Here is a 27,985-nt window from a genome sequence, read left to right as displayed (position 1 = left end):
GTTAGATGGATCCTCTCTGAACTCTGAGTATGACAAACATAGACACACACACACATATATATATATATATATATATATATATATATATATATATATATATATATATATATATATATATATATATATATATATATATATATATATATATATATATATAGCTCAGCTATCAGCACAGATGGAGTATGAGAGATAATTCATGGCTATAGCAGCTCAGGAGAGCAAACAGTGGCCTTGAGGAATCAATAATAAACCCTGTTCTGTCCCTTCTGCTCCTGGTTTGATAGTGAGCAAGTTTTCAGCACTTCTGTCACTGCAGCTTTTGATACGGATCAATTTAGACCGATATCACTACAATGAAAAGGGCTGAAACTCAGTGAAATACAAAATGCAAAATACACTGCAAAAATATAACTGTGAAAATAAATAAATGAGTGGTGCTTGCCTGTGCAAAACCCACTGCCACATTTTTTTTTTTTTTTGTCTGCCCCAAATTTCTGATATTTTTGGGTCTGTTGATATGACATCGAGCATCACGTTAGTTCAGTCAGGCCACGTTATTCACACTTGCATCGGCTGACAGTCAGCTGTTCTTGACGTGTACCAATCCAGTCTCAACACCTATCACAAGCGTCCTATTTAAATTCCCATTCTTCAGTGTCTCTTCCATCGCATCGCTGCTTGCAAATAACTCCCTCCTCCAACCCCAACTCCACCATCTGAACCTGTAATCCGATCTAACCTGCTATTTCTTTACAGTGTCTTCATTGGAAGCAGTCTCTATCACATTTTGTTTACAACCCATGTAATTGTGAATTGTAATTATGTATGCTTATAATGGTTCTGTTCTGTATCCCAGCAGGGTTTTGTCTTGCTGCTCTTCCCGCTCAGTCCAAGCATGGCTGCATGGACAGGCGTGTGGAGTGTTGCCCAGAACGTAACCATAACGCAAACATGAACTGTATGCAATTATAATTGTAATAAATATACTTGACGGAAGTGGTCCTGATTGAATTAGTATTAATGTAGGTCTATAGGAAAAGTAACAACAAAGCTTTCATAAGCCTTAAGATTTAAGGTCTCATTCACATCCATAGCACAAAAGGTGTTGGAAAAGGTGCAGCTGAAGTGAGTGGAAGAACTAGAAGCAATAACAGTAATGACACTTGCCTTGGGAGGAGGACTATAATATCACAGTCAAAAGCCTTTCACTAAAAGGGAAAAGTACAAAACAAGTCCATCTCATGCTTTTAAGAGCATTACAAAAAAAAACAGGCAATATATATATATGCTCCTAGAAATAAAACTGTATTTCTCAGCATTCAAGGCAACATTTGAAAGGCCGTCATAAGAGAAAGATGCTTACCGCCTGCAGTCACAATATCTATATTAGTCACAGTATCTACCATCACAAATAACTGTGCATCCCAAATAACCAGCCTTGTGGCTTTTTGTGTTTGCTTATTTATTCATTTAATTTGTTAGTTATTTACAAACCCGATTCCAAAAAAGTTGGGAAACTGTACAAATTGTGAGTAAAAAAGGTAATGGAATAATTTACATATCACATAAAGTTATATTTTATTCACAATAGAATATAGATAACATATCAAATGTTGAAAGTGAGATATTTTGAAATGTCATGCCAAATATTGGCTCATTTTGGATTTCATGAGAGCTACACATTCTAAAAAAGTTGGGACAGGTAGCAATAAGAGGCTGGAAAAGTTAAATGTACATACAAGGAAAAGCTGGATGACCAATTTGTAATTATTAGCTCAATTGTCAACATTATTGGGTATAAAAAGAGCCTCTCAAAGTGGCAGTCTCTCTCAGATGTCAAAATGGGCAGAGGATAACCATTTCCCCTAATGCTGTGGTGAAAAATAGTGGAGCAATATCAGAAAGGAGTTTCTCAGAGAAAAAGTTATCATCATCTACAGTGCATAATATCATCCAAAGATTCAGAGAATCTGGAATAATCTCTTTGCGTAAGGGTCAAGGCCAGAAAACCATACTGGATGCCTGTGATCTTCGGGCCCTTAGATGGCACTGCATCACATACAGGAATGCTACTGTAATGGAAATCACAACATGGGCTCAGGAATACTTCCAGAAAACATTGTCAGTGAACACAATCCACCGTGCCATTCGCCATTGCCAGCTAAAACTCTATAGGTCAGAAAAGAAGCCATATCTAAACATGATCCAGAAGTGCAGGCATTTTCTCTGAGGCAAGGTTCATTTAAAATGGACTGAGACAAAGTGGAAAACTGTCCTGTGGTCAGACGAATCAAAATGTGAAGTTCTTTTTGGAAAACTGGAACGCCATGTCATCCGGACTTAAGAGGACAAGGACAACCCAAGTTTTTATCAGCGCTCAGTTCAGAAGCCTGCATCTCTGATGGTATGGAGTTGCATGAGTGCGTGTGGCATGGGCAGCTTACACATCTGGAAAGTCACCATCAATGCTGAAAGGCATATCCAAGTTCTAGAACAACATATGCTCCCATCCAGACATCGTCTCTTTCAGGGAAGACATTGCATCTTCCAACATGACAATGCCAGACCACATACTGCATCAATTACAACATCATGGCTGCGTAGAAGGATACGGGTACTGAAATGGCCAGCCTGCAGTCAAGATCTTTCACACATAGAAAACATTTGGCGCATCATAAAGAGGAAGATGCCACAAAGACAACCTAAGACAGTTGAGCAACTAGAAGCCTGTGTTAGACAAAAATGGGACAACATTCCTATTCCTTAACTTGAGCAACTTGTCTCCTCAGTCCCCAGACGTTTGCAGACTTTTATTAAAAGAAGAAGATGCCACACAGTGGTAAACATGGCCTTGTCCCAACTTTTTTGAGATGTGTTGATGCCATGAAATTTTAAAATCAACGTATGTTTCCCTTAAAATGATACATTTTCTAAGTTTAAACATTTGATATGTCATCTATGTTGTATTCCACATCATTGCATTCTGTTTTTATTCACAATTTGTACAGTGTCCCAACTTTTTTGGAATCCAGTTTGCACTTATTAGGCACATATGAATGCCTTATTCTGCAAGACCACGTTTGAGACCCTTTAACATATCCCAAAACCTAAACAACTACATTATTAATTATTAAAAATCACTAAATTATAAGTTTATTGAGGGAAACGTCTCTGGTAATGCATGTAACCATGGTTCCCTGAGAATAAGGAAAGAGACGCTGCATCCTCTAGAGATTGCTATTGGAACGCTGTCAGCGTGGCCGGTGTCTGAAGCATGAATTAAATAATGACAATGAATTTGACATTGGCAGGCGGAAGCCTATGACGTAAAATAAAGAGCGACTATCGATATAAAAGGGCACCTGTAGAACACAACATCCTCTTTTTTGTCTGAGGAGACACAGACATGATGCACAAGCATGTTACAGAGATGCAGCGTCTCTTTCTCTATTATCAGGGAACCATGGGATCTGATCTGAGACGTTCCCTTTCTAAAGGGAACTCCACACTGCGTCCTCTAGAGGGTGCTATGGGAATGGTATAGCTACGCCGCCATGCTGAGGGATAAGTGCCCAGGTAACTGTTTCCCCAAGTCAGGACTTGAGGAATAGCATCCCTGCTGGCAAAACCACTAGGCTTTATGGCAGGCTCAAGCTCCAATCATCATAGACTAACTCAACCGCCAGAGTCTGGAGCTCTAAGAGTGGAGGTCTCAGCATAACAACTCTCTAAACCGAGGGGAGACCTAGCTACACTCAACGCCAGAGGCAGGTAGTGAGGCTCATGTTAAAAGAGCCTACTACTCACATTACTGCCTAAGCGGAGCTCTGGGGAGTGGAGGCTTCAGCAAGATGATTCTTTAAACTGAGAGGAAAACTACCTGCTCAACCCGGATAGGGGAGCTCTTAAGAGGTCTCAGCATAACAACTATCTAGATTGAGAGGAGACCTGACTACACTTAGCACTAAAGACAGTTAACAAGGCTCACAAAAAAAGGAACCTACACACCAAAAGTAGTGCACAAGCAAAGCTCTGGGGAGCGGAGGCTTTAGCATAATGACTCTCAAAAACGAAAGGAGACCTAGCCACACTCAGTGTCAAATGCAGTTAGTGAGGCTCAGAATAGAATATCCTACACTGCTCTTAATGCCTAGGTGGAGCTCTGGGGAGCGGAGGCTTCAGCAGAATGACTCTCTAAACTTAGAGGAAATCAACCTGCTCAACCCAGGTAGGGGAGCTCTTAAGAATGGAGGTATCAGCATAATGACTCTCTAAAGTGAGAGGAGACCAGGCTACACTCAGTGCCAGAGGCAGTTAGCGAAGGTCTGGAGAGCAGAGGCTGCAGCATAATGACTCTCCTAACAGAGAGCAAGTCAACAGGAGCACCCTGCTCATCATAACCCTCCATGCTGAGGGGAGTGATGCTTCAAAGTGTGTTAGTAGAGACACACTGGTTGAGTGGAGCTTAAGGTACCAGAGTCTAACCAACTCAGAGAAAGGGAACAAAGCTACTTGCATGTCTAGCATGCACACTTACCACTATGTGGATTTTAGGAAGTATACAGATGCTGAACATGTGTACTTATCTTCCTAAGCTTCAGTTCTGGGGAGCGGAGGCTTCAGCAGAATGACTTTCTAAATGAATGGAAAAATACCATGCTCCACCCTAGTAGGGGAGCTCTTAAAAGTCCCGTTCTTCATGATCCCATGTTTCAAACTTTAGTGTGTAATGTTGTTGTTAGAGAATAAATAGTATCTGTAAAATTATAAAGCTCAAAGTTCAATGCCAAGCAAGATATTTTATTTAGGAGAATTTGCCTGTATCGAACAGTCAGTTTGGACTACGTCCCTCTACTTCCTTCATTAATGACGTCACTAGAACTGTTTTTTTGTCTAACCTCTGCCCACAGGAATACACAAAAATGGGGGCATGGTCTTGTTGCACTCCCACGGAGAAGAGGAAGAGTTGCGTTTGTAGAGTGTGTTTGTCGCTATGTCGTCGAAACACTGTTATTTTCATCTCAGAGTCCAATCACCTTTGTTTGGCTTTCCGAGGGATGCTGTACTTAGAGATCAATGGTTACAATTTATGTTTAACTCAGTTCCCGAAAATTATAATCCATATGTAAAAGTATGTGCAGCACATTTTGCTGAGGACAGCTTCCTCAATCTCAATCAGTTTAATGCCGGATTCGCAGAAAGATTATTCTTGAAAGATGGAGCAGTTCCCTCTTTGTGTGGAGAAGGCATCGTTTATGGACCACAACCGGTAAGTGGATTTTATTATTTAAGTTGGTGAGTTTAACAGTTTCTGTAACTTATTACACAAAGGGCAATGCTGTTTAGCTTTGTTAACTAGATGGTAATCCAATGCAAAAAATATAATACGATTTTCATGCGCATCTCGTCAGTAAAGGCGCTCCTGTGATTAGAAGTACATTTCCAGCACATGCGTTCAGATCAGGATTCCCAAGTTTTCAAAACAAATCCTGCCCACTTGCTTCTCAAAACTATTCCAAAACCAGCCCAATTGCATTTCCAGGAGGGCAACGTGGACTAAGCTGCTGTCGAATCACAACACAGGAACCGCTGGCATAATAAGAACTCATTACGTATTTCTGAAGGAGGGACATAGAAAAAGGAAGTCATCAGCCCGTTTTTATGACATTGAAAACAGCAGCATACAGATAAGTAATTGTGTGAAAAATACTGTGTTTTTTTAGACGCAAAACATGAACACATGTTATGTGGCACACTGTAAACACAATCAAAGCTTCAAAAAAACACAAGAAAATGGGACCTTTAAGATTGGAGGTCTCAACATAACAACTCTCTAAAGCGGTAGGAGACCTGTCTACACTCAACACCAGCGGCAGCTAGCGAAGCTCGAAGAAAGAGCCTACAAACTCATATCACTGCCTATGACAGAGACCTGATTTCACTCAGTGCTAAAGACAGTTAGCGAGGCTCACAAAAAGAAGAGAAGCCTACATACTAAAAAAACTGTCCAAGCGGAGCTATGGAGAGCGGAGGCTTCAGCAGAATGACTCCTAAATTACAGGAAGCCTGCACACTCAATGCTAGTTTGAGCTCTTAAGAGTGGAGACCTCAGCATAACGACTCTCTCAAATGAGAGGAGAACAAGCCACACTCAGCGTCAAAGGCAGTTAGTGAGGCTCAAATAGAAGTGCCTAAATTCCTACCACTGCCTAGGAAGAGGACTGCAATTAGCCATACTAGCCACCTGGGCCTGTCTCCATCCCACAGACCAGGATGGGCCAAGTCCCTCCTTGTGCTTGGGCACAGATGTAGACTGGCATGGTATAAACAATGCATATGCTGCCAAGCACGCCTTCGCCTCCCTGAATTTTCTGACCACCATATCAACAGATGTGCAAAATAATTCATAGGGCAAAACTGGTGTGTCAAAAAGTTTTTTTTTTCTCCTCGATGTCCACCAGATTCATCCACAGGTGCCTCTCAGTAGCCACCATTGCCGCCATTGATTGCGGCAATTGCGGCAGATGTCTGCTTAGTTGCCCTGAGGGCCAGGTCTTTGGTGCAGAGCAAATTCACTACCACCTCAGGGGAGAGCCCCTGACCCTGGTGTAGGTCCTTCAGCAAGTCAGCTTGCCTGCAGTACAGACATTGTTCCCTCAAGAGCAGAGCGTGCATGCTTCTCGCCCTAACACACAACACAAAGGTTGTGTGCATCATCCTGTATCAAATAGCACGGACACGGATCTGCACACTTCCTAAAACGCCTAAGATTAGACATTACCTCTACTTAACACTCACACTTCAGAACAAATGACCCTGAAGACAAAAAGATGATGATGTGTTCTACAGGTGCCCTTTTTTATCTCCACAGTCGCTCATTTGTTTACGTCATAGGTTTCCGCCTGCCAGTTTCGAATTCATTGTCAATAGTTACTAAAGTAGTAAGTAAGTATAGGTATCGAGTGGATTATGGGATCTAAAATATAGTCATGTAGAACAAAGCATTCAAATATGCTAGTAATGTGCATGCTAATAAGCAACTATTTAATAGTGAGAATTGTTCCCTATACTGTTACTATTGTCTAATTAAATGGAAAAGTTATTAAAGGTTAATTAACTCTTTCCCACCAGTGTTATATATATATATATATATATATATATATATATTAGGGGTGTAACGGTTCACAAAATTCACGGTTCGGTTCGATACGATTCACTGGTGTCTCGGTTCGGTTCGGTACGGTTCGGTACGTTTTAGATACAGCAAAAAGAAAAAATTGGCAGATACATTTCCTTGATTTAAAAAAAATATATTTATTAAAACTAACAAAGTATGTTTTTTTTACATTGAACAATGATGGAGCTATTCTTTACCCATCTTCTATGGTGTTTTCTTAGTAGCATACTGTATAAAACAAAAACAGCTCCTTATAAAATTTTTTTTAAAATTTTATATTATTGTTGTAGTAGTTATGAACAAATACAAAGATGTAACTTTTTATATGGAACTCTATAACTCTTTATATTGAGTGTGTTTTTACTCAATTGGTTCTCTATAGGGCTTTTGTTTTTTGGCACAAAGCAGGAATTACGGTCTGGCTGAAATTAGCTCGTGAAGGAATATTGTAACGGGGCTCAATTACATTAAGCATATTCTTAAAACCTGCGTTTTCCACTACAGAGCGCGCTCGCTCACTCAGTACGCGCGGCGCTGGACCCTGGGCTCAGCGTTGCCCTTCAGATACAACGCGATTTGGGCTGCACTATGCCAAGAGCAAAGTAGGTGGAGTTTTCAAAACTGCCCGTGCATACGTTCTATTTATAACAGTTGTTCTATCTAATAACGTGCAGGCCTGTTAATTGTATCGTACTGCTCAGGAAATTCCGATACAGTACAGTACTAGTCCATTTTGATTTCCGTGCTTGCTCGGATGCCCCGATCGATTGGTAAAGTGCACCCAAACACCAGACCTGTTGGTTATTGGAGGATCTTATATTTCTGGTCTGTTAAACGCATTGGCCATTTTGCAACGAGCCTTCAGCGCGTACTGAGTGAGCGAGCGCCTGACTGAGTAGCCTATATAACATATGGTGTTTTTTTTTCTTCGGGGGTGTCAGGGGCGTTGCCTGTTACGTCGTTTGGGTTATTGAGCTACCTTGTTGAACGCATATCATTATATTTCACAATTTTTTATTTATTTTGCAAATATAATTAATTAGTCCAACGAACCGTTCGGTACATAATGCGTACCGCGTACCGAACCGAAAGCCTCGTACCGAACGGTTCAATACGAATACGCGTATCGTTACACCCCTAATATATATATATATATATATATATATATATATATATATATATATATATATATATATATATATATATATATATATATATATAACACTGGTGGGAATGAGTGTTATATATAAAGGAAAGAAAAAAGTTGCGAGCCACCATGAGTATTTTTGATGATTTTCACAAAATTTTCATGGCCCCAAGAATATTATATCGTGTGAATATCTGAATATCTGAACTTTGCATACATTTAAATAAAGAACCGAGCCTCTACTTTTAAACAAAATGCAACCTTTTAAGCAACATAAAAAACATACCCATTCCACTTGGAACAGTCACTATGGAAGCCCCATCCTTCTTGAAGGAGGTTTCCGAAGCAAATATGCTTATGAACATCCTTTTATGTGCATACGGAAAATTGGAGGTGATTGTAACCCTCTTGGAAATGGCAGACGTCTGCCGGAGAAACACAAGGCTATACCTTGGACACTCTGGTGAAGTTTTAACAAACCGACACTAACCGGGGCCTCTCAGTGCCACTACACATTTGAGGGGAGAACACAGGAGGATACCAGCTCCACACGAAGGCTAAAAAATCCAAAGAATGTCTTGGGAGTCGCTCCAACTGGCAACTCTACAAATATCTGTCAGCGAGGTGCCATGAGCCAGTGCCCAAGAGGATGAAACACTTCTAGTAGAGTGAGCTCACAACCTGAACAGGCAGGGCACACCCTGTGCTTGATAAGCCAGGGTGATGGCATCCACAATCTAGTGGCTGGGTCCTCAGGATTACCGTGGCATCAGCCAGCCCAGACTCTATACACAGATCATTGACCAAAAATGCGTGCTCTTGAAAAAGGCCAATGCAAGCAGGAGCAGAGTTTTCAATGAAACAAACTTTAACTTGACTGAGTGCAATGGCTCAAATGGGCCCTGTTGTAGTGTTTTAACCACTAAAGACAGGTCCTAAGAGGCTATGGAGTGGGATAGGGGTGTATTTAACCTTCTGGACCCCCTAAAGAAACTGATGACCAGGTCATGCACCTACAGACTTTCCCTTCCACAGGGTCATGGATAGCAGTGATTGCACCGACATAGACTTTAAGGGTGGAGGAAGACATCCTTCGCTCCAGCCCTTGCAGCAAAAAGGAAAGCACAATCCTTATTGGGCATCTCCGGAGGTCTTCTTGACAAGAAAAACACCACTCTACAAACAGGTTCCACTTCAAGGTGTAAGCATGTCTCAAAGAGATGGTGTCCACTACCTCTTGGGGTTGTTCACCAATAATAATACGAGAGAAGACTATCTGTCCCATAGTTTTTAATCTGGAGTGCAGCTGATAAAGAAGAAGAGAATCAGCAGAGCGAAGAAGACGAGAAGGAATGTAAGGGGTAACTAAATCACAAACATAGAAAGAGCCAATTGATGCACAGCTTTATAAGTTAAAACAAGCATTATAAACTTAATTTTAAATTGAACTGGAAGCCAGTGCAAGTTACAGAGGATACCATTAATGTGCTGCCATGAGGCTGTGTGAGTGAGAACACATGCTGCTGAGTTCTGAATATATTGAAGCAGTTTGATAGATTTTGCTGATAGACCAATGTAAAGAGAATTGCAGTAATCAATTACAGTAATCAAGTAAACCAACAAGTAAAACCAAGAACCTCTGCATCCAATTCAGGGACCAGACATGAAGTTTCCAGAGATCTGGATGTGGGTGCCACAGGGTGTCCCATCTCTGAGTCCACCAAGGAGGTGCTGTTGTGAGGAGCACTATTTTGGGGAACCAGGTGCCTGTGTACCAGGTGGCAGGCAAGTTGTGACGTACGATGGGAGTGCAGACCACCTTGTCGGTTGATGTATGCAATGGTCGCTGTGTTGTCCGTTTGGACCAGCATGTGCTTGCCTTGTAAGCTCCATTTGAGATGGTTCAAGGCAAGGCACACTGCTAACAACTCTAGGGAACTGATATGCCCGTGAAGATGTGGGCCCGTACTAACCCCTGACACTGCATGCTCATTGTACGTGGCCCCCCAGCCGGTGGTGGAGGCATCCGTGTAAACCACAGCATGCCTGGACATCTGTTCTAGGAGCACATCTGCCCGTAGAACTGTAAGATCTGACCACGGGGTGAAGGTTTGGTGACAGCCCAGTGTAACTTGGACCCGGTCAGTGCCATGCATCTGAGGGGAACAAGAGCCCCATCCGCAACTTTCGTGAAGACACAGTGAGACAGGATTCAGCCCGAAGGGCAGGACCTTGTACTGAAAAGCCCATCCTTTGAACGCAAACTGCAGAAATGGTCTGTGGCAATCCCAATGAAAAGAAAAAAATAAAATAAAATAAAAATAAATAAATATATATATATATATATATATATATATATATATATATATATATATATATATATATATATATATATATATATATATATATATATATATAATCTACTATGTAAGCATAAATTGTAAAAAAAAAAAAAAAAAAAAAAAAAAAAACTGTTGGTGTTTTACTGCCACTAGTGTTTATTTCAGCTGGAAACTCATGTAAATATACTATTTAGATGAATATACTATTTAATAGGTTAATATCTTTAGGAGATTTGCAAAACTCTAGGTAGAGGCATATTTTTTCAATGAGACTAGGTTGAATGGAAATGTGAATTACTTTTTTGGTTTGAAATATTAATAATTGAAAAATGCTGTCTACTTTTTAAGAACAGCATTTAAAAAACACATGCAAAATAATCCTTGAATGCTAGCTACCTCAGGTTCACAGCTCATAGGTTTTGGAACACAGTGACAGTTTATAGGGCAGATTTTGGTATTAAATTCATCATTTTGCGATTAAAGTGTCTGAGAGTAATGCCAGTGTGAACGTTGATGTTCGTCTCTTGTGAGGCATCGCTTTGTGCACCATCATAAATTCTCAGGGGGCTATTTTGAAAGCTGGTGATAGATGAGTGTGACTGCAGGACTCTAAAGCTACACGCTGAGCAAATCATCTCTACCAGGAGTTGTTTGTCTCTCAACCCTGATAAAATAACAACAGGAAGTGACTGATTTTTCCTTCTCCACTTTTGCAGAAATGGTGAGCTGGTTTACATAGAGGGATCTTTGTCCCAGAAAAATCCTTTATATTAAGTGATCTACTGCATGCATTCATGGACTTAAGTTTCAACATTAAATAGTGGACATTTAAAGCCAGTTTTATTTCATTATCATTGGTTATTGTTTACATTAATATTTAGAATTATATTTTATTTTTATATTTTCTGTTTTCACTTTAATTTTAGTTAGTTAGAAATAACATTTTGAAAATTACACATGTTGCCTTGTAAAAATAAAAATTTAAAATGTATTTAAATGAATACTGACAATAAGTAACATAAGTTATTTATTTATTTATTGTATTTAGTTATTTATTACTAGTTTTAGTTTTTATTAATGATAATAACCCTGGTTTGCAACTTTCCAAAAATAAAGTACAATTGGTGCTCCAATATATACTTTTTAAGCAATAAAAACTTAATCGAATGCACTTCTGAGATGTTAAACATTAGATAAATTATAATGTAATGTAAAATTAATATTTGGAAAAAGCTTGTTGGAAAAAATATGATTCAATAAATGCACATGAAATTACACCAGTCTAGTTCATCATGTTATTAGAAAAGAGGCTTAATATTATTTCATCATTGTGTTTGGAATAATGTATTTTTAAGCAGTATACTTAAGTGCAAACAAAATATAATGTTTTCAGACACTTAGGGCCAGATTTATTAAACAGGGCAAATTACAGTTTAGCGCAATTAGCGCAATTCCATAAATTCCATAAAAGCCCTGATGGGATGGGACAATTTTGCAGGTGATTTACTAACAACGTGCAAAATAAAGAACACAGACACACCCAAAATACATTTCCATAATCTACCAAGAACAGCACATATTACTACCTGCTTTAAGACATGCTTTTTTTGGGCATTAAATAATGGCCGAAATACAAGTCGTTTGATGAGTGCAAACGTTAGTTAATAATGTTGCATGATTCATTTTAAAACTCTCCTCCCATAAAATTTCCGTCTGAAAGGTTAACTCCTACAAATGTATATTTAATAAGGTCAGCCATAAAAATAACTGTGTCCATGCCTTTTCAGCTCTAATTCTTCATTGCACATCTTAGTAAATCCTGACAGTACTATATTAATGCCAAAAGACAGTTTGTGCTGGCATAAGCTGTTAGTAAATCTGGCCCTTGCTGTACACTGTAATAAAATGATATGATAAATAAATAACAGTCAAAGGTCCCATTAGTCAATTTGATTATACTTAAAAAATAAAATAAAATAATATGTTTTATAGTTTAAAGTTATATTAAATGAAATTAGCTGAACTTTAGAGTTTTGTTTTACACATTTAAGTGATCTTCAGTACATCTATGTATGTAATTTCATAATGACTTCTAATGGTTAAAGTCTACTGCTGAATGTAATGGGAGGCATTCATGATACACTAAAATAATGTCATTTCCATTGACAATTGGGTAACAGTTTATTTTACTGTGCCCTTGTCATGTGGAACATCTGGAACAATCTCTGTGCATAAGGGTCAAGACCGGAAAACCATATTGGATGCCCGTGATCTTTGGGCACTGCATCACATACAGGTATGCTACTGTAATGGAAATCACAACATGGGCTCAGGAATACTTCCAGAAAACATTGTCAGTGAACACAATCCACAGTGCCATTCGCCGTGGCTGGCTAAAACTCTATAGGTCAGAAAAGAAGCCATATCTAAACATGATCCAGAAGCCCAGGCGTTTTCTCTGTGCCAAGGCTCATTTAAAATGGACTGTGGAAAAGTGTAAAACTGTTCTGTGTTCAGACGAATCAAAATGTGAAGTTCTTTTTGGAAAACTGGGACGCTATGTCATCCGGACTAAAGAGGACAAGGACAACCCAAGTTTTTATCAGCGCTCAGTTCAGAAGCCTGCATCTCTGATGGTATGGAGTTGCATGAGTGCGTGTGACATGGGCAGTTTACACATCTGGAAAGTCACCATCAATGCTGAAAGGCATATCCAAGTTCTAGAACAACATATGCTCCCATCCAGACATCGTCTCTTTCAGGGAAGACCTTGCATTTTCCAACATGACAATGCCAGACCACATACTGCATCAATTACAACAGAAAGATCCGGGAACTGAAATGGCCAGCCTGCAGTCCAGATCTTTCACACATAAAAAAGCATTTGGCGCATCATAAAGAGAAAGATGTGACAAAGAAGACCTAAGACAGTTGAGGAACAAGAAGCCTGTATTAGACAAGAATGGGACAACATTCCTATTCCTAAACTTGAGCAACTTGTCTCCTCAGTCCCCAGACGTTTGTAGACTGTTATAAAAAGAAGAGGGGATGCCACACAGTGGTAAACATGGCCTTGTCCCAACTTTTTTAAGATGTATTGATGCCATGAAATTTTAAATCAACTTTTATTTTCCCCTAAAATGATACATTTCTCATTTTAAACATTTGATATGTCATCTATGTTGTATTCTGAATAAAATATTGAAATTTCGAAACTTCCACAATCATTTCATTCTGTTTTTATTCAAAATTTGTACAGTACCACATACTGCATGTTGTAAATGATGTTGTAATTGATGCAGTATGTGGTTTTTGTAGAGTGTCCCAACTATTTAGAGTACTTTACATGGGCTTTGGCATGTTAATTAAGACATTAGTATAAAATAAATAAAAAATATATTAAAACACAACTAACAACAGTTTATCCGTTTACATGTAAATCAGTGTCTCCAAAGTGGACCAGGCTTTGCTGAAAGTGAAAAGACCACAAACATGTTGCTCTCATAATATGGTTTGCTGTCTAATTTTAAGATTTTCAGGCTCTATTTTATGTGCTTTTTTCATGGAAGGTGCCTTAAGCTCTTTATACAGTAAGTTGAGAGTAAATGACGGTACAGCACATTCTGCAATTATTGACTCCAGAAAAATTCATGTGAAAGTCTATATTGGCTTGTTCATTGGAGGGGTTCCCACAGCTTTTCTTTTTCTTCTTCTTCTTTCTTTCCACGGATGAAACCATTTTGAAATCAGTGGTTAACTTAAATAACCCTTAATATTTTAAGTAATGTTCAAAAACATAATTCATTCATTCATTGTGTTATTTACTTATTTATGGAAAGCATGCTTTATGAGACAATATTAGTTGGCAGTAGTTGGACATATTTTTTTATGGTTTTATTTGGTAGGTGAAGACGATTACCTTTGCTGCGGCGACGGCCCCGGTGCTCCGTGTAAAACTTGAGTTGAGTGTCATCATCCATTTCTGATCCAGAATCCATCTGACGGGCAAACACGCCACCAGCTTCAAACAAAAACACACAGACAGTTCTGTCATCTCCCACATCTGTCACGTTATGCGTTTATAAATTATTTGCAAACTATTGTTTTGTACTTAACGCACACTCTATTTACAGATTGTAGTCTCTGCATTGTTTACTCATTAATAGGCCGTGTACATCTAATGAGTCCTTCACTGTAATTTACAACTTATTATTGTTTAAGTAGCTTTTAAATAATAAGATAATGCATTTTATGCTTGTTTTTGTTGTTTGTGATATTCTGGTGCATATATGTGCAGAATGAGTTGCATACCAATAAAAAATACATGGTCTGGCACTAATCAAAGTTAATATGAGCAAATAACTAAACATAGATACTAATAGTTCTGTATGCAAACAAGTGTTTGGCAGTTATATCCATACTTTGACAAAGACTGTTCAATGTCACCTTGGATTTCAATAACCATAATAAAATAGAACAGCAGCTGTAAAACTATTCTTCATGATTCGTCTGTGTCTAATGAATGCCGTGACATTCATAAAGCAGTGTGATGTGTCAGTATATGTTGAGACTAACTCTTGTCTCTGCTAGCCAGATCTCACCTCACTAACAGCTCAGCGCTCTGCAGAGATGCCATCTGGACCTTAAAACATTAGACATTCAATTCCAGCTATTTAGCTGTGCAACACTTCTATTTACATGTGCAACACTTCCCATTCAACAACAGAGGAGAGTGTTTGCTGAAGTGAACTTGACTCGTGTTTGGGGTGATGCAGATCTCACGATTAGTGATGACTGGTTTAATTAGTGATTAGAGTGAGTCAGATCTTGTTTGGTCAATTGGTTCATGTCGCAAAAATATGTGGTTGACTTTCCCGAAAAATATAAGCTCTATGCAAATTCTCTCTCTCTCTCTCTCTCTCTCTATATATATATATACAGTATATATATATATATATATATATATATATATATATATATATATATATATATATATATATATATATATATATATATATTCAAAGACAGAGCCATAGTTTATTCAGTAAAGCACTGTTTAACACACATATGCAATTTAATGCCTGCTGTACCAAAACCATATTTGTTTTACTGAAAACATATTTTTTGTGTTATTTCCAACAATACTGTACATTTAATTTTCAGTATTAATTCCTATATACATTTTATCATGTACATATATGGATATTTCCAGAAATTTTTGAAGTTCCACTAGATATTTGGATTTTATTTATTTATGTATGTATTTATTTATTTATTTATATCTGCTATATAACTGTATTGGCACAGTTCTAGTGTAAATGCATACAAATTAAATTGTTTTATTTTAAGTTACACTGTGAATGCAATGCCAGTTACTTTGCATTAAAGTGTCCACCAAATGCATACAAAGTAAATGTTTAATCTATTGACACTTTATTTGTGTCTTTACAGATACTGTATGTCTGGCTGTATTTCTACTGGCTTTGCTTTGTTTCTCTTTTGGTTACAATTCTTTCTCTATCTACAGTCACACTTATTAAACAATCACACCATCAAATCTAACAAGCTACTTCCCAAGATGTTGCCAATTTGAGGTGAAAAAAGCTATCCTGATGCTTGGATTTAAAAATGTGTAACTTTTGATCAAGTTGAAATGTGTCCTTGCAGAAAAAAAGAAATGCAATTTCAAAAATAAATTAAATCGAAAATAAAGTATAAATAAGTAAATAAGTAAATAAATAAATTAGTCAGATTCAAAAAAATAAAATCTTACAGTACACAAGTATCTAAATGTGTCTAATACATCACTGTAAAGTTGGTGTAATAAAAGAACAGAAGAACTTCATGTCTGTGTTATGATTTATTCAAGGTCTGAGCAATAAAACACTGCTGTCTGCCTGTGGCTTGAGGACCTCAAACACAATTACATGCTAATAAAGCAAGACCTGGAGCGGTAAACCCAATTACCAGACAAATCCACCTCCATCTCAGACAGGAGGCCAGCTAGTTTAGTTGTGTGTTAAGAAACATACTTGAAATGCAGTATCAAAGCTATTGAATTCAATGTCTCAGAAGATGGAGGAAACAAAGAAGAGAAAATAGAGATGTAGATGAAAAGTGAAGAATAAAAAATGTAATTTCAAGAGAGGTTAACATCAATAAACAAACAGAGATTACAGAAAAAAATGCATCTGTTGCCGTCCACATCTCAACAAACAGGTTTTCTTGTTTATCTAGCAAATAAATTCTGTTTGGGAAAACAAAATTAGCATGTGTGATGAAATGAGGGAGAAATTGCTCCTGAAGTTTCCCTATAGCAGGTTTTCATTCAAGGCCTGTAGGATTATCGAGCGTCTGGAATTAAAAGAGTGGTTTTGCTTGATTGCATTGCATGCTGGGAGCGCACACTTCACAGAGCTTTATGGAGTGCAGGGCACTCGAGAGGCGTTCTCCTAACTACAGTATAGAGCAATCACAGAATATGTCAAACGGATGATGAACAGCTTAGAAAAAAAAAAAAAAAAACTCAGTGAGCCTCTGAAGGACTTCACAAAACTATTACATCACATGCTCTCTGCTGCAGAAGAACAATGAAAACATATATTTACTCTGAATGATTCTAAATATTGAGAAAATTGCCTTTGAAATGTTTCAAATTAAGTTCTTAACAATACATATTACAAATCAAAAATTAAGTTCTGATATATTTAATACATATTACAAATCAAAAATTAAATTCTGATATATTTACAATAGGAAAGTTACAAAAATCTTCATGGAACATGATCTTTACTTAATATCCTAATGATTTTTGGCATAAAATAAAAATCTATGATTTTGACCCATACAGTGTATTTTTGGCTCTTTCTACAATTAATTTGCTGAAATTTCATATAAATCACAAATGTAAAATAAATTCCTATTAACAACTCAAAAGGACACATATGTTTAATCAACATAAATATACAAAATAAATTAATAAACAAACTGTTCTAAATACACCTAACTGCAGCCTTTTATTCTGTTTGGAGACATTTAATTGTTGTCTCTTTCAAACAGAAGAGAGATTGAGGGAGCTATATTGTATAATTTTGAGCAGAATTAAAAGAATACAGACAGACGGAGATTTATTAACAGTGAGAAAGATTTTTGATTAAAGAGCAAAACATCATGGAGTTGTCTGGATTAGGGTTCCCTGCAGGGACGAGCGTATTTGCTGGCGGTTTCCTTGTATCTGCTGTCAGGGACATCATCACATTTTCTGTGTATGTTCCTCCTTCTATTTCACCAAAACGCTCCTCCTGGACAGCTGCTAAGTACTGGGCTGGCTTAGTTTGACTCAGTGTAATAAAATAAAGGCAGTTATTAACAATGCTCTTTGCTGTTCAAAAAGGCAAAAAGAGAGAGCTCCCAGTGCAGGCAGAAAGACAGACAGATTTTCCCCATGAATGACTAAGAGATTAAGGCGACTGATCCCCAGGATCAAACAGTCAAAACACACATCAGAAAAGCCTGTGGGAACCTCTCAGTCCACAGACCACACAGAGGCAGTTTTAATGAAACCCATAGACATGTTTCAAAGCACTGCAGATTTAATTTGACAAAAAAAAAAAAAAAAACTGGTGAGGACTAAATATGGTGGGTGTGTGGGTGTTTGTTTGGTTGGTTGGGTGGATTGGTGCATTAATGGATGGATGGACGGATGGTGTGTGAGTGTTTGTTTGGTTGGTTGAATGGATGCATTGATGGGAGGGTGGATAGATGAATAGATGGATAGCTAGATGGTGTCTGAATGTGTGGGTGTTTGGTTGGATTTGTGGATGGATGGATGGATGGATGGATGAATGGTGGGTGGGTGGATGGATGGATCGATAAACATTCAAGAATGAGTGGAGATTGATTGATTGATTGCATGAGCAAAGACAAGAGTGACTGTGGCAAGGATTTCCATAGGATGTTTATGTAGTGGACATCTGCTGGGCATACAGAGCTCGAAATAACACGAAACTCACTTTATTCAATAAAACAAACAATCCCTTGTCTGATGAGTCAATAAACAGCACTTTCTGTCATGAGGCCTGCAGAGTTCTCATGTTATTTGCTATTGGCTATTTTCTAGACTCATATTAGGAAACAGCAGGACAGATGGGCAGTATTCACCACATAATGGGAGACCTAGACACATAAACTGTGTGTGAGATTACACCTATTGTGGAAAAACGGTTCTTGTATTACTAGACTGAGTATAAAAGAGCTTATAAGACCACTAACATGGTGAGCCACAAACATATTTTGCTTTCAACTTCTGATATGACTTCATAACAATGGGAAATATTGTTACTATAGCTTGATGGTATCATGGCCCCTTTAAACAACACTTCATGACACAATACAATTTGAGCCCTCCCTCTGGCTGAGCCTCTAAAATTATATTAAAAACAGTACCCGGATAGAAACAATAGGCTGTTTTGTCTTAATGGATGTCAATGGAGGAGATGCTTTGGTAGACTATACAAACTGCTTTAGTTCAAAAATAGCTTATTATTTAATAAATCGACTGCTTATTTTCTAATCCTCAATATGTTTGAATGGCATTCAGTTTTTGAGTGAGCTGCCATATCTCTTATAAGAGAAGTCATGGATAATTCTATATATGATTAATTTCTAGTGGGATCCGCACTTGGTGACTGACAGCCATAAAACTCTGAAAGTAATTCAATGATTCCAGGGCCATTGCATGAATTTTATTTTGAGAAGGTTTCAATGATTCCTTAGATAAAAAAATAAAAAAAATAAATAAAATATATAATATTTATCTGTATAATAAAATAAAAATAAATAGAGGTTCTGTTTCTTTTCTGACTGTTAGCTGTAAGAATACGAGGTGCTGAGAGACACAATGGAGTCTGTGTTTATGTTCCTTTGAATGCTTGAGCTCTGTCGTTTTTGCAGCATTCAACAGCCAATTGAATCCAGACATTGGCAGTGGGAGAGGCTGGTTCCTGGCAAGCGATGACCCAGCGGTGCAGTTGAAAATCAAAACACACCGCTGGCTTCTATTGGAGACTGTAAGACTCAGCCAGGAGTAATTTTGGATAAAATGACCTTCTTTGTTTGCCTCTTAAAACCTAGACAGTTGATACTTGATTTGAACCTACATGAACAGCAAAATAAAGCATTTAACTACATAATTTGCTCTGTGTGTGTAGTATACAACATGCTATCGGTACTTTGAATATTGAATTCGAAGGCTTCAATCATAAACCCTTGTACATTTTAAATCAGTGGATAATGTTAGGTCAATGCACCATGGCGGTCATGCTTACATGACATATTATAATAACTTTGTAAAAGCAATAAGGCTTTAGGCCTTTGCACTATATAAGCATATGCATATAGTTAAAAGTGCCACCTGATACAGTTTAAACAAAATACAAAATGTGGCACAAGAGATGCAAATCAAGCATGTGAGAGCATTAACACCCTGTTATCCTTCACACCTTTTTTTCTCCCTATTCTATGTGGTTTCTTCTTCTTTCTAATTAGTGTAAAACACAATATGCTGTTTCCAGCTGCCAAACAGCATATTTAGTCCACAGGTGATCTCCACCAGAATGCTCATCCAGATGTGGGCAGACTGCAGCTGGTCAAATGACCTCTCATTTGCCTGCAGGCCTGTCGATTCCATTCACACCTTCCCTGTCATCTCCCTCCATCTCTCTCTCTCAGGATCAAAGTCAGTCGCCGTCACACCTGCTCAACTCATTTCATCTGGGAATGAATTATGTGTTCAGAAATTGAAGCATTCTCATTGTAAAAAATAAAGCTGAGTTGCTCTGCTCAGATTCAGAACCATGGACAGCACACCTCCACAGCTTCAAAGTAAAAAACAGTAGGAACCCTAGTGTGGATAAACAACTTGTGCTTAAAACTAATTTTCAAAGGACTACTCTCAGGACAACACTGCCAAGCTAAATCTCTTCATTGACGAGCCCTCTTGAAACCACAAGTATTAATGTAGCAGTGTCACTGCACAAGTCACATAGGGAGCATTAATATATCCTGATGTTTGCAGACTATGTGAGCCAGTATTGTGTGGTGTAGACATATCACTAAATGTTTGACTGGAAAAAGTCTGGCACTGTTTTTGGGAGGCGGGATGTTTTCATATCCCCATTTCTGTTCCTAGAGGCACACCAAAAGCACACATATTCAAAGTGTCCCAAAGAAAATACATCTAAACATCAGCTTGTTAGTAAAGACTGAAATCGATGGGTCAGATAAATGAGACATGCAAAATGTACAGTCAATGTGGCTCAAGAAGACATTACGTTTTTTGCAGGATGGATACTCCTCGTTACTGAGCCAAGTAGGACAAGCTCCTTGATCAGCATCTTTAATGGACTTGGAATAAGGCATTACTATCAACCAGTTTTAGATACAGGATCACAATTTGTATTGATGATTTAATTATGTCCTGCGTTTTTTTTAAGTACAGTAGTTAAGTTACTGTAAAAAAAAAAAAAAAAAAAAAAAAAAAAAAAAAAACCTTGTTAGGACTATGTTTGTTTAACAATAATGTCCCAGGACCAGCAAAATTAATCATAATAATGAACTTATAATGAATTAATAAACTTGTTCTACTTTACAGAGACATAGTCATCACATCAGACAAGTGTATTGATGGGAGAGTGATTTACATGCAGTAGAAAATGTTTTTGGATAAGCATACTTTGTTGGTCCTAGATATAGTATACAGTACCTAATAATTATCAGGTGAAATCTAAATTTGTATCCCAATCCTAGAATTCAAGGTTGGACAATTCTGGACCTTTTGGTTTACTGACCTTCACTGCAGAGTTCAGCCCCATCCATAATCAAATAAACCCGAATAATTAGAGCTGAAGATCTTTGCCCGAACCCGATGGGATTCGGTCGGGTTCGGGGCTTAATTTCTATCATCTTACGCGGGCTCGGGCCGGGCTCGGGCTTGCGCTCCGGTTTGCGAGGTAAACGAGCGGTCATGTGATGTGTTTCGATTAGCGCGAGAAAGATGCGAAAATGTATGCTGAGTAGGTGTAACGGAGGCTTAACTCTGGTGATTACGTTTTGGTTGCACCAGCAACTAAAGCAAAGTCTGAGGTTTGGAAATGTTTTGACCATGCTTATAATGAGAATAACGAGTGAATAATGACGCACCATCAGTGAGTGCATGAACGCGCTGAAGACATCTACAGTGCATTCAATCATTTTCCTCCACAAAAACATGTAGACCTAGCCTAATCTCTGTGAGTAAAGGTTTTTCAAATGATAACTAAATATTCATTGAGTCTTAAATGCATAATGTTGACAGAGTATCTACGCTAATGTTGGCATTATTCTTTTATTAAATAAAGCAAATCCGGCGGAGCCTTTATCTTAATTTCGTTATTGCCAAATACCCATCTTAATTTAAAATGTATCTTAATTGATTTTTTTTTTTTTTTTTTTTTTTTTTTTTTAAATGACTCGTTTTTATTGGTGCGTTGCTCTATTTATAGGTTAAAGCTGCAGTAGGGAACTTTTGACGCTCTCTGTTTATGTCTATGAAGAATCACAAAGGTACTGGGTTACTCCGCCGCGGTACCCCCGAAGCAATCTAAAATAGTCAAAATATAAACACTTATTATAGGTGTACCCTAGTGATTCAGGACAAGCTAAAAACACGGTTTGGAAAATGGATTCATGGTGTACTCGCTTATTATGTTCATTTTTCTACATTTTGAACACAAAGTTACGGACCGCAGCTCTGATTGGTTGTTTTTTTACCGGGAGCGCATGACTTTCTGCAAATGGCAATAGGACCACTGGGAGGAGCCAGAGGAGCTTGATTTTTTTTCACAGATTATCTGTCTCATATTCTACTGTCAGGACATAATGACAGGTTTAATAAATATGTAAAAAAATATTTTTTTTTTTACAAAAGTTCCCTACCTTTAAATGAGCCTATGTCTAGAATGCTGAGATGTTACAATGTCACAGAGGACTTATTTTATTTCTTTATTCCAACTTCCAAGTGGTCTAGTCTACGTTAGTTATGAGTAAATTATGTTAAAACACGAATAAATTACTCATTGTTGACAAAAGGCAAAAGAGCTGTGTGCGTGCGCACATTTGAATAATGTCGGGCTGTAAATGGGTTCGGGCTTTAAAAAAGCTGTCAATCAAAATGTACTTGTCGGGCTCGGGCCGAAACCTGTCGGGCTCGGGTCCTGTCGGGCCTAACTTTTAAGGCCCGATTACAGCTCTACGAATAATCCAACCAGGCTTACTTGGAGGCTGGCAGTGAGATTGATTTAGTTTGGAACTAAACTTTGCAGGACAGTGGACCTTGACGGCCAGAGTTGCCCATCACTGCTGCAATCTGATTGAAATGTTGTTTGTCAGGGGTCTAGTGTCTAATCATGCTCCAGTAAGGACAAGGTCCTGCAGATTCTAGCTACCATCCTAATTAAACCCCCTGACCCAGTTTATAAAGGTCTTCATGATTATTAGGCCTTGCCCCAAATAAAACTCTAAGCACTTGCTGTCTTCCCTCAAGCCAAACTTTCCTTATGTATTATGCTTTGGCTATTGGGTAGAAGTCTGCTGATCACTTTTTGTAAACCTAAAACCACTAATGTGACACCCTACAGTCAGACACACACACACACACACACAGTGGTCATTGTAAATCCACAAGCCCGTAAGGTGACATAAAATGTGCCATTTAGGACAAGGCCTTGGAAACATTTAGTCCTGTAGCCTGGGGCTAAATGTCCTGACATGATTTTGAGCAGCATTTCCCAAACCCTGTTCCTGGATGCACAGCAACAGTACACATTTTCAAATTCTTCCCAGTTAAATGCACCTGGTTACTTTAATCTGCTTGTCAGTAAAGACTCCATGTCCGGAAATAGGTAGGTCAGATAAGGGAGACATCCAAAATGTGTGCCTGCAGCAACAGGGTTGGGAAACAATTAGGGATGTTTATGGAGCATTTTCAGAAAGTGTCTCCGGTATAATTTTCTGTACTGGATCTATTAAAGCGAAGTAGATCCAACACAAACAATTACAAAATCACTACTGTTATAGCACTCTGTCATCTTGCAGATTTAAAAGAAGACAAAAAAAAATAAAAAATACAAAAATGCAAGAATAAATCAATAAAATAAACACATCTAGATCATGTCATGCATCTTGTGGATGGTTTGATGTGAATTATCTTGGATTTCATTAGCTTTTTCCAATTTACATGGCTATAACTTTGTATCCTATAGTAAAAACAAACCAAACTTTGTATGTATGAAAGGTATAGGGGTATTTTATTTATTTTTTTAGCATTTGACTTTTTTAAGTTCTTTTTGATAAAATATAACATCTCTGACGATGGCTAAATTTGCTAATTTACATTTTTTTTGACTCGTTTTGTTTACTCATTTACATAGAGTAATAATAAATGTGGGTTATCTTTTTTTTTTTTTTTTTTGCTTGTTTAAGAAAAAAAGAGAAAAGCATTTTCACGGTGATAACGTTAAGTTGGTTGTAGTAAATAAATAATAATAAGAATAAATAATAACAATAATAAAAGGTCTGACAGAAGCCAATTTCTTCTACTGCTTTGCGGTTGGCTTCCTTTACCCACTTGATTCTCCTAATTGCTGGGACTGTATTGTCACTGCAAATTTGATCTGCCATGATACTTCAGTAAGAAGGTATAATCTTCAGAATACAATTAGACAACAGTATAAAAGCACCACCAAAGGCAGGTCACTGAAGTCATTATAATTGGACTACAAATTGGACTACCAATAAGCCTGACACATTTTATGTTCTAGATCATAGGTGCCCATTGCTCAGCTATTTGTGAGAGGGCCCAAAGAGCAGGTGTGATGTTTATGGCTGGGCCAACCTCCACCGGCTGCTACACGCTCATCTGGTTTATGCACATCCTCAAACTTTGATTAACGGCTCGTTTAGGTGAACAGGCATGTTAATGGACTGGGCTGTTCTTTCTTATTTTCTACAAATGGATGAAATATCAAATGCACTCTGCAAAATGCCCTGACAAATATATGACTGACACTCAACAGTAATTGACTGTGTGCTCATTCAAACAGCCAAGCTGCATTTGAATTATAACCGTAAGTCTGATTGCTTAGAAAAGAAACAGCCCACCTCTCCTTTAAAAGCTGCATTATTTGATTTATATATGTCACTCAAGTCTGTGGCACAAAACAGTGTTTAGCAAATTGTAAAGGTTTTTTTTTTTTTTTTTTTTCTCCTTAATAGCACAATATTTACGTTTTCACCACTAGATGGTGCGTATTCAAAACAAACAAAGAATCAAAGGTGTAGTTTGATGACACCATGACTATGTGTGTGGAATCACTCGATGCAATCCGATGGGTCTCGGGCATAAATCATGTTCATGGATGAGCTTATGATTTATTAACGTTGTAGAACGAAGCAGGGTAAGGCTGAAAGCCATCGAAGCGAAACTAGTGCGACACCTGACTCGAAAGCAGTGAAGCTTTTATTTTGCCATAGTCGACTGCTTCTGCTTCTTCTGGTCTTGAGTATTTCAAGCAGCGCTGTTCTATCATACTAGATACATTTTAAAGTTAGAATGTTACTCTGTGCGGCCATCACCTGTCTAATAAAATGAGTAACATATTAAAGCGTCTTTGGCGTTTCCATGTTTTCTACAAAACAGAACTGGAAATTGAGGGGTTATGACATTATTAACAGGCGACACAATGACACTATGGTCACGGACCATAGCACTAGTTAAAATTGCTTATTTCTCTGGATTTAAACATTCTTCAAAACAATTGTTATAATGTAAGTTCACAAAGTCAGCAAAATCTATAACACTGTTCTATTAGTTTATTGATATTTTAATAAAATAATCGTACAGATTGTGCCTTTAATACATAGTAAAATGAATGCTTGACTTTGAAAACACAACTAATGAAAGTGTTGAGGAGGAACAGATGCATATTATGCTTTTTTCTACTTCTAGTTACTTCTAGTTTGCTAAAAACTCATTTATTGTTTTATTTATATAGCGTTGTAACTGGTGGGTGTTCTGTGTAATCCAGCGGCTGGCACTGATGCTTGTCCTGGTCCATGTGGACCACCAGGGCCAGAATGACATTCTAATTATAAACCTGCTGAGGCATGTTGAGTCATTGCTCTTGGCTATTTGTGCATACATATGCAATCTGTACAGCATGGGCTCACGCGCGCGTGTGTGTGTGTGAACGTAAACAAACACCTATGCATACAAATTTGCATACAATGTCAGTCCATTAAATATATATATATATATATATATATATATATTTATTTTTTTTTAAATTTTTTTTTAATTTTTTTTTTTATTTTTTTATTTTTTTTTTTGGATATCAAGCGTATACAAACATGTAGTCAATTTAATATGCGTATGCACGTGTAATAACAACAACACCAACAATAACAAAACTGATACATAATTTTTAATTATATATTCTGCACTATTTCTATATACAGATAAATATAAATAGTGGCTTCACATTTTTTTTTTTTTTTTTTTTACAGCCCTAGTGCTGCTGTCAGTAACTTTCCAATTAAGCTACAAAACACAAAGATGTTCACTAGAAGTCTCAGACTTTTCAATCCAGTAATGTACAGTGAATAGAAACAAGTTTTTAAAGAAAGTATGACTGAGGATTTGCAGTAACAGACATCTCACTCACCTCCTTCAGGGCTGAAAACAGAACACACTCACACTTAAGCACAAACACTGTTGTAAATCAGCCGATCATACAAAAGCTGTCTGGCACTCTGAGCTGTAATCACAGTTTATTGTCGTGTAAAAAAAAAATGTGTCTGAGAGACCTGCCTTTCTCTTCACACATCATCATCACCTCTCCTTTCACAGCCTCTAAATCTCACATAAACTTCAAACTTTCATGTTTAAGCTTCAAACGTCTCCAATTAACACAGAAGTATACAGCAGAGAACCTCATGACTATCTCGTGTAAGAGGGCCTGAACAGATCAAACCAGACGGCATCTCAGCGGCTGAGAGGCAGATCACACTGTGTAACAGCTGAGAGAGAATGACAGAGAGGAGGCTCACAGAGGTATATGCAGATGAGCCGAGCAGAGTCAATGAGTGAAAGTTACTTAGAAATAAAGAACATCAAAGCAAAAGTGAAAAACTACAACCAAATTAATCTCTAATCTGGAGTGAGCTTTCATGGTACTGGTATTACATTTTAAAATATTATACAAAATAATTAATCTGAATACTTACTCCTTCTCACTCACGCCAAAGAACTCCCCGCTCAAGCTCGCCGTCTCTGCAAGATTAACGATGGCAGTTTGCACGCACAGCTACTAGAAGATTTATATCTGTCAGACAGGTTGCTGACGTCGTCAAGCTTCGTTTGAGTCTGCGCGTCATAAACGGAAGTGCTAAAAAATGCTAAAAATGGGCTTCAATTGTCTCAGTTGAGTTCCAATGGGGTCGCTGTGTCCATTTCTTTTACTGTCTATGCTTGTAACCTAACTTGTGAGTTTGAGGTTCGGGCCTGCAGGAACTATAGGTTAGGGGAGTGAATGTACAGCGCTCTCTCCCACCTTCAATATCACGATTGAGGTGCCCTTAAGCAAGGCACCAAACCCCCAAATGCTCCCCGGGCGCCACAGCATAAATGGCTGCCCTGCTCTGGGTGTGTGTTAACGGTGTGTGTGTGTGTGTGTGTGTTCACCGCTGTGGTTGTGCACACTTTGGATGGGTTAAATGCAAAGAATGAATTCAGAATATGGGTCACCACACCTGGCTGTATGTCACTTTCACTTTTACAGTCACATCAATGCAGCCTGCTTCCATACAAGTACCGCCAAACACAAGTCACGATAAGAGCTCAGAGACTTATAGAAGCAAGATAAAATGCCACGGCTGGTTCAGCAAATTCATTTTATCTCACATTTGCTTTTATTTACATTTGTTTTGCAGAAATGTCACTTTAGGTACATTATTCCAAAGAGCCTACTTTCGGATTAGTAACAAAACTACACAAAATCGTATGATTCTTACATATTTTGTTCATCAAGATAATCAGTTCAAATGAACTGCTACAATTTTTTGGTAACACTTTATTTTGATAGTGCACTTTAGACATTCTATTTGCAGTAAGTAACTTTGCAACTACATGTCAACTAGCAGTTAGTAGAGTATTAGTAGACTGTCTGCTGAATATCTTCTAACATTTAGTTGCAAATTTATGAGATTTAGTTGATATGTAGTTTA

At 37.9% G+C, this 27,985-nt stretch overlaps 1 protein-coding gene across 1 annotated transcript in view; it reads right to left on the bottom strand.

Annotated features, from left to right (window-relative positions):
- Window positions 1–27,985, bottom strand: part of LOC127957904 (astrotactin-2-like) — a 489,389-nt gene that overhangs the window by 209,660 nt on the left and 251,744 nt on the right. Inside the window, exon 5 of the mRNA XM_052556604.1 lies at window positions 14,586–14,687. Coding sequence (XP_052412564.1) covers window positions 14,586–14,687 — 102 coding nt within the window. The remainder of the gene's footprint in view (window positions 1–14,585; window positions 14,688–27,985) is intronic.

Source organism: Carassius gibelio, chromosome B5 (assembly GCF_023724105.1).
Source record: "Carassius gibelio isolate Cgi1373 ecotype wild population from Czech Republic chromosome B5, carGib1.2-hapl.c, whole genome shotgun sequence".
Classification (NCBI taxonomy): Eukaryota; Metazoa; Chordata; class Actinopteri; order Cypriniformes; family Cyprinidae; genus Carassius; species Carassius gibelio.
The sequence above is the reverse complement of the archived record's forward strand: the minus strand, read 5'-3'. Positions and strand labels throughout refer to the sequence as shown.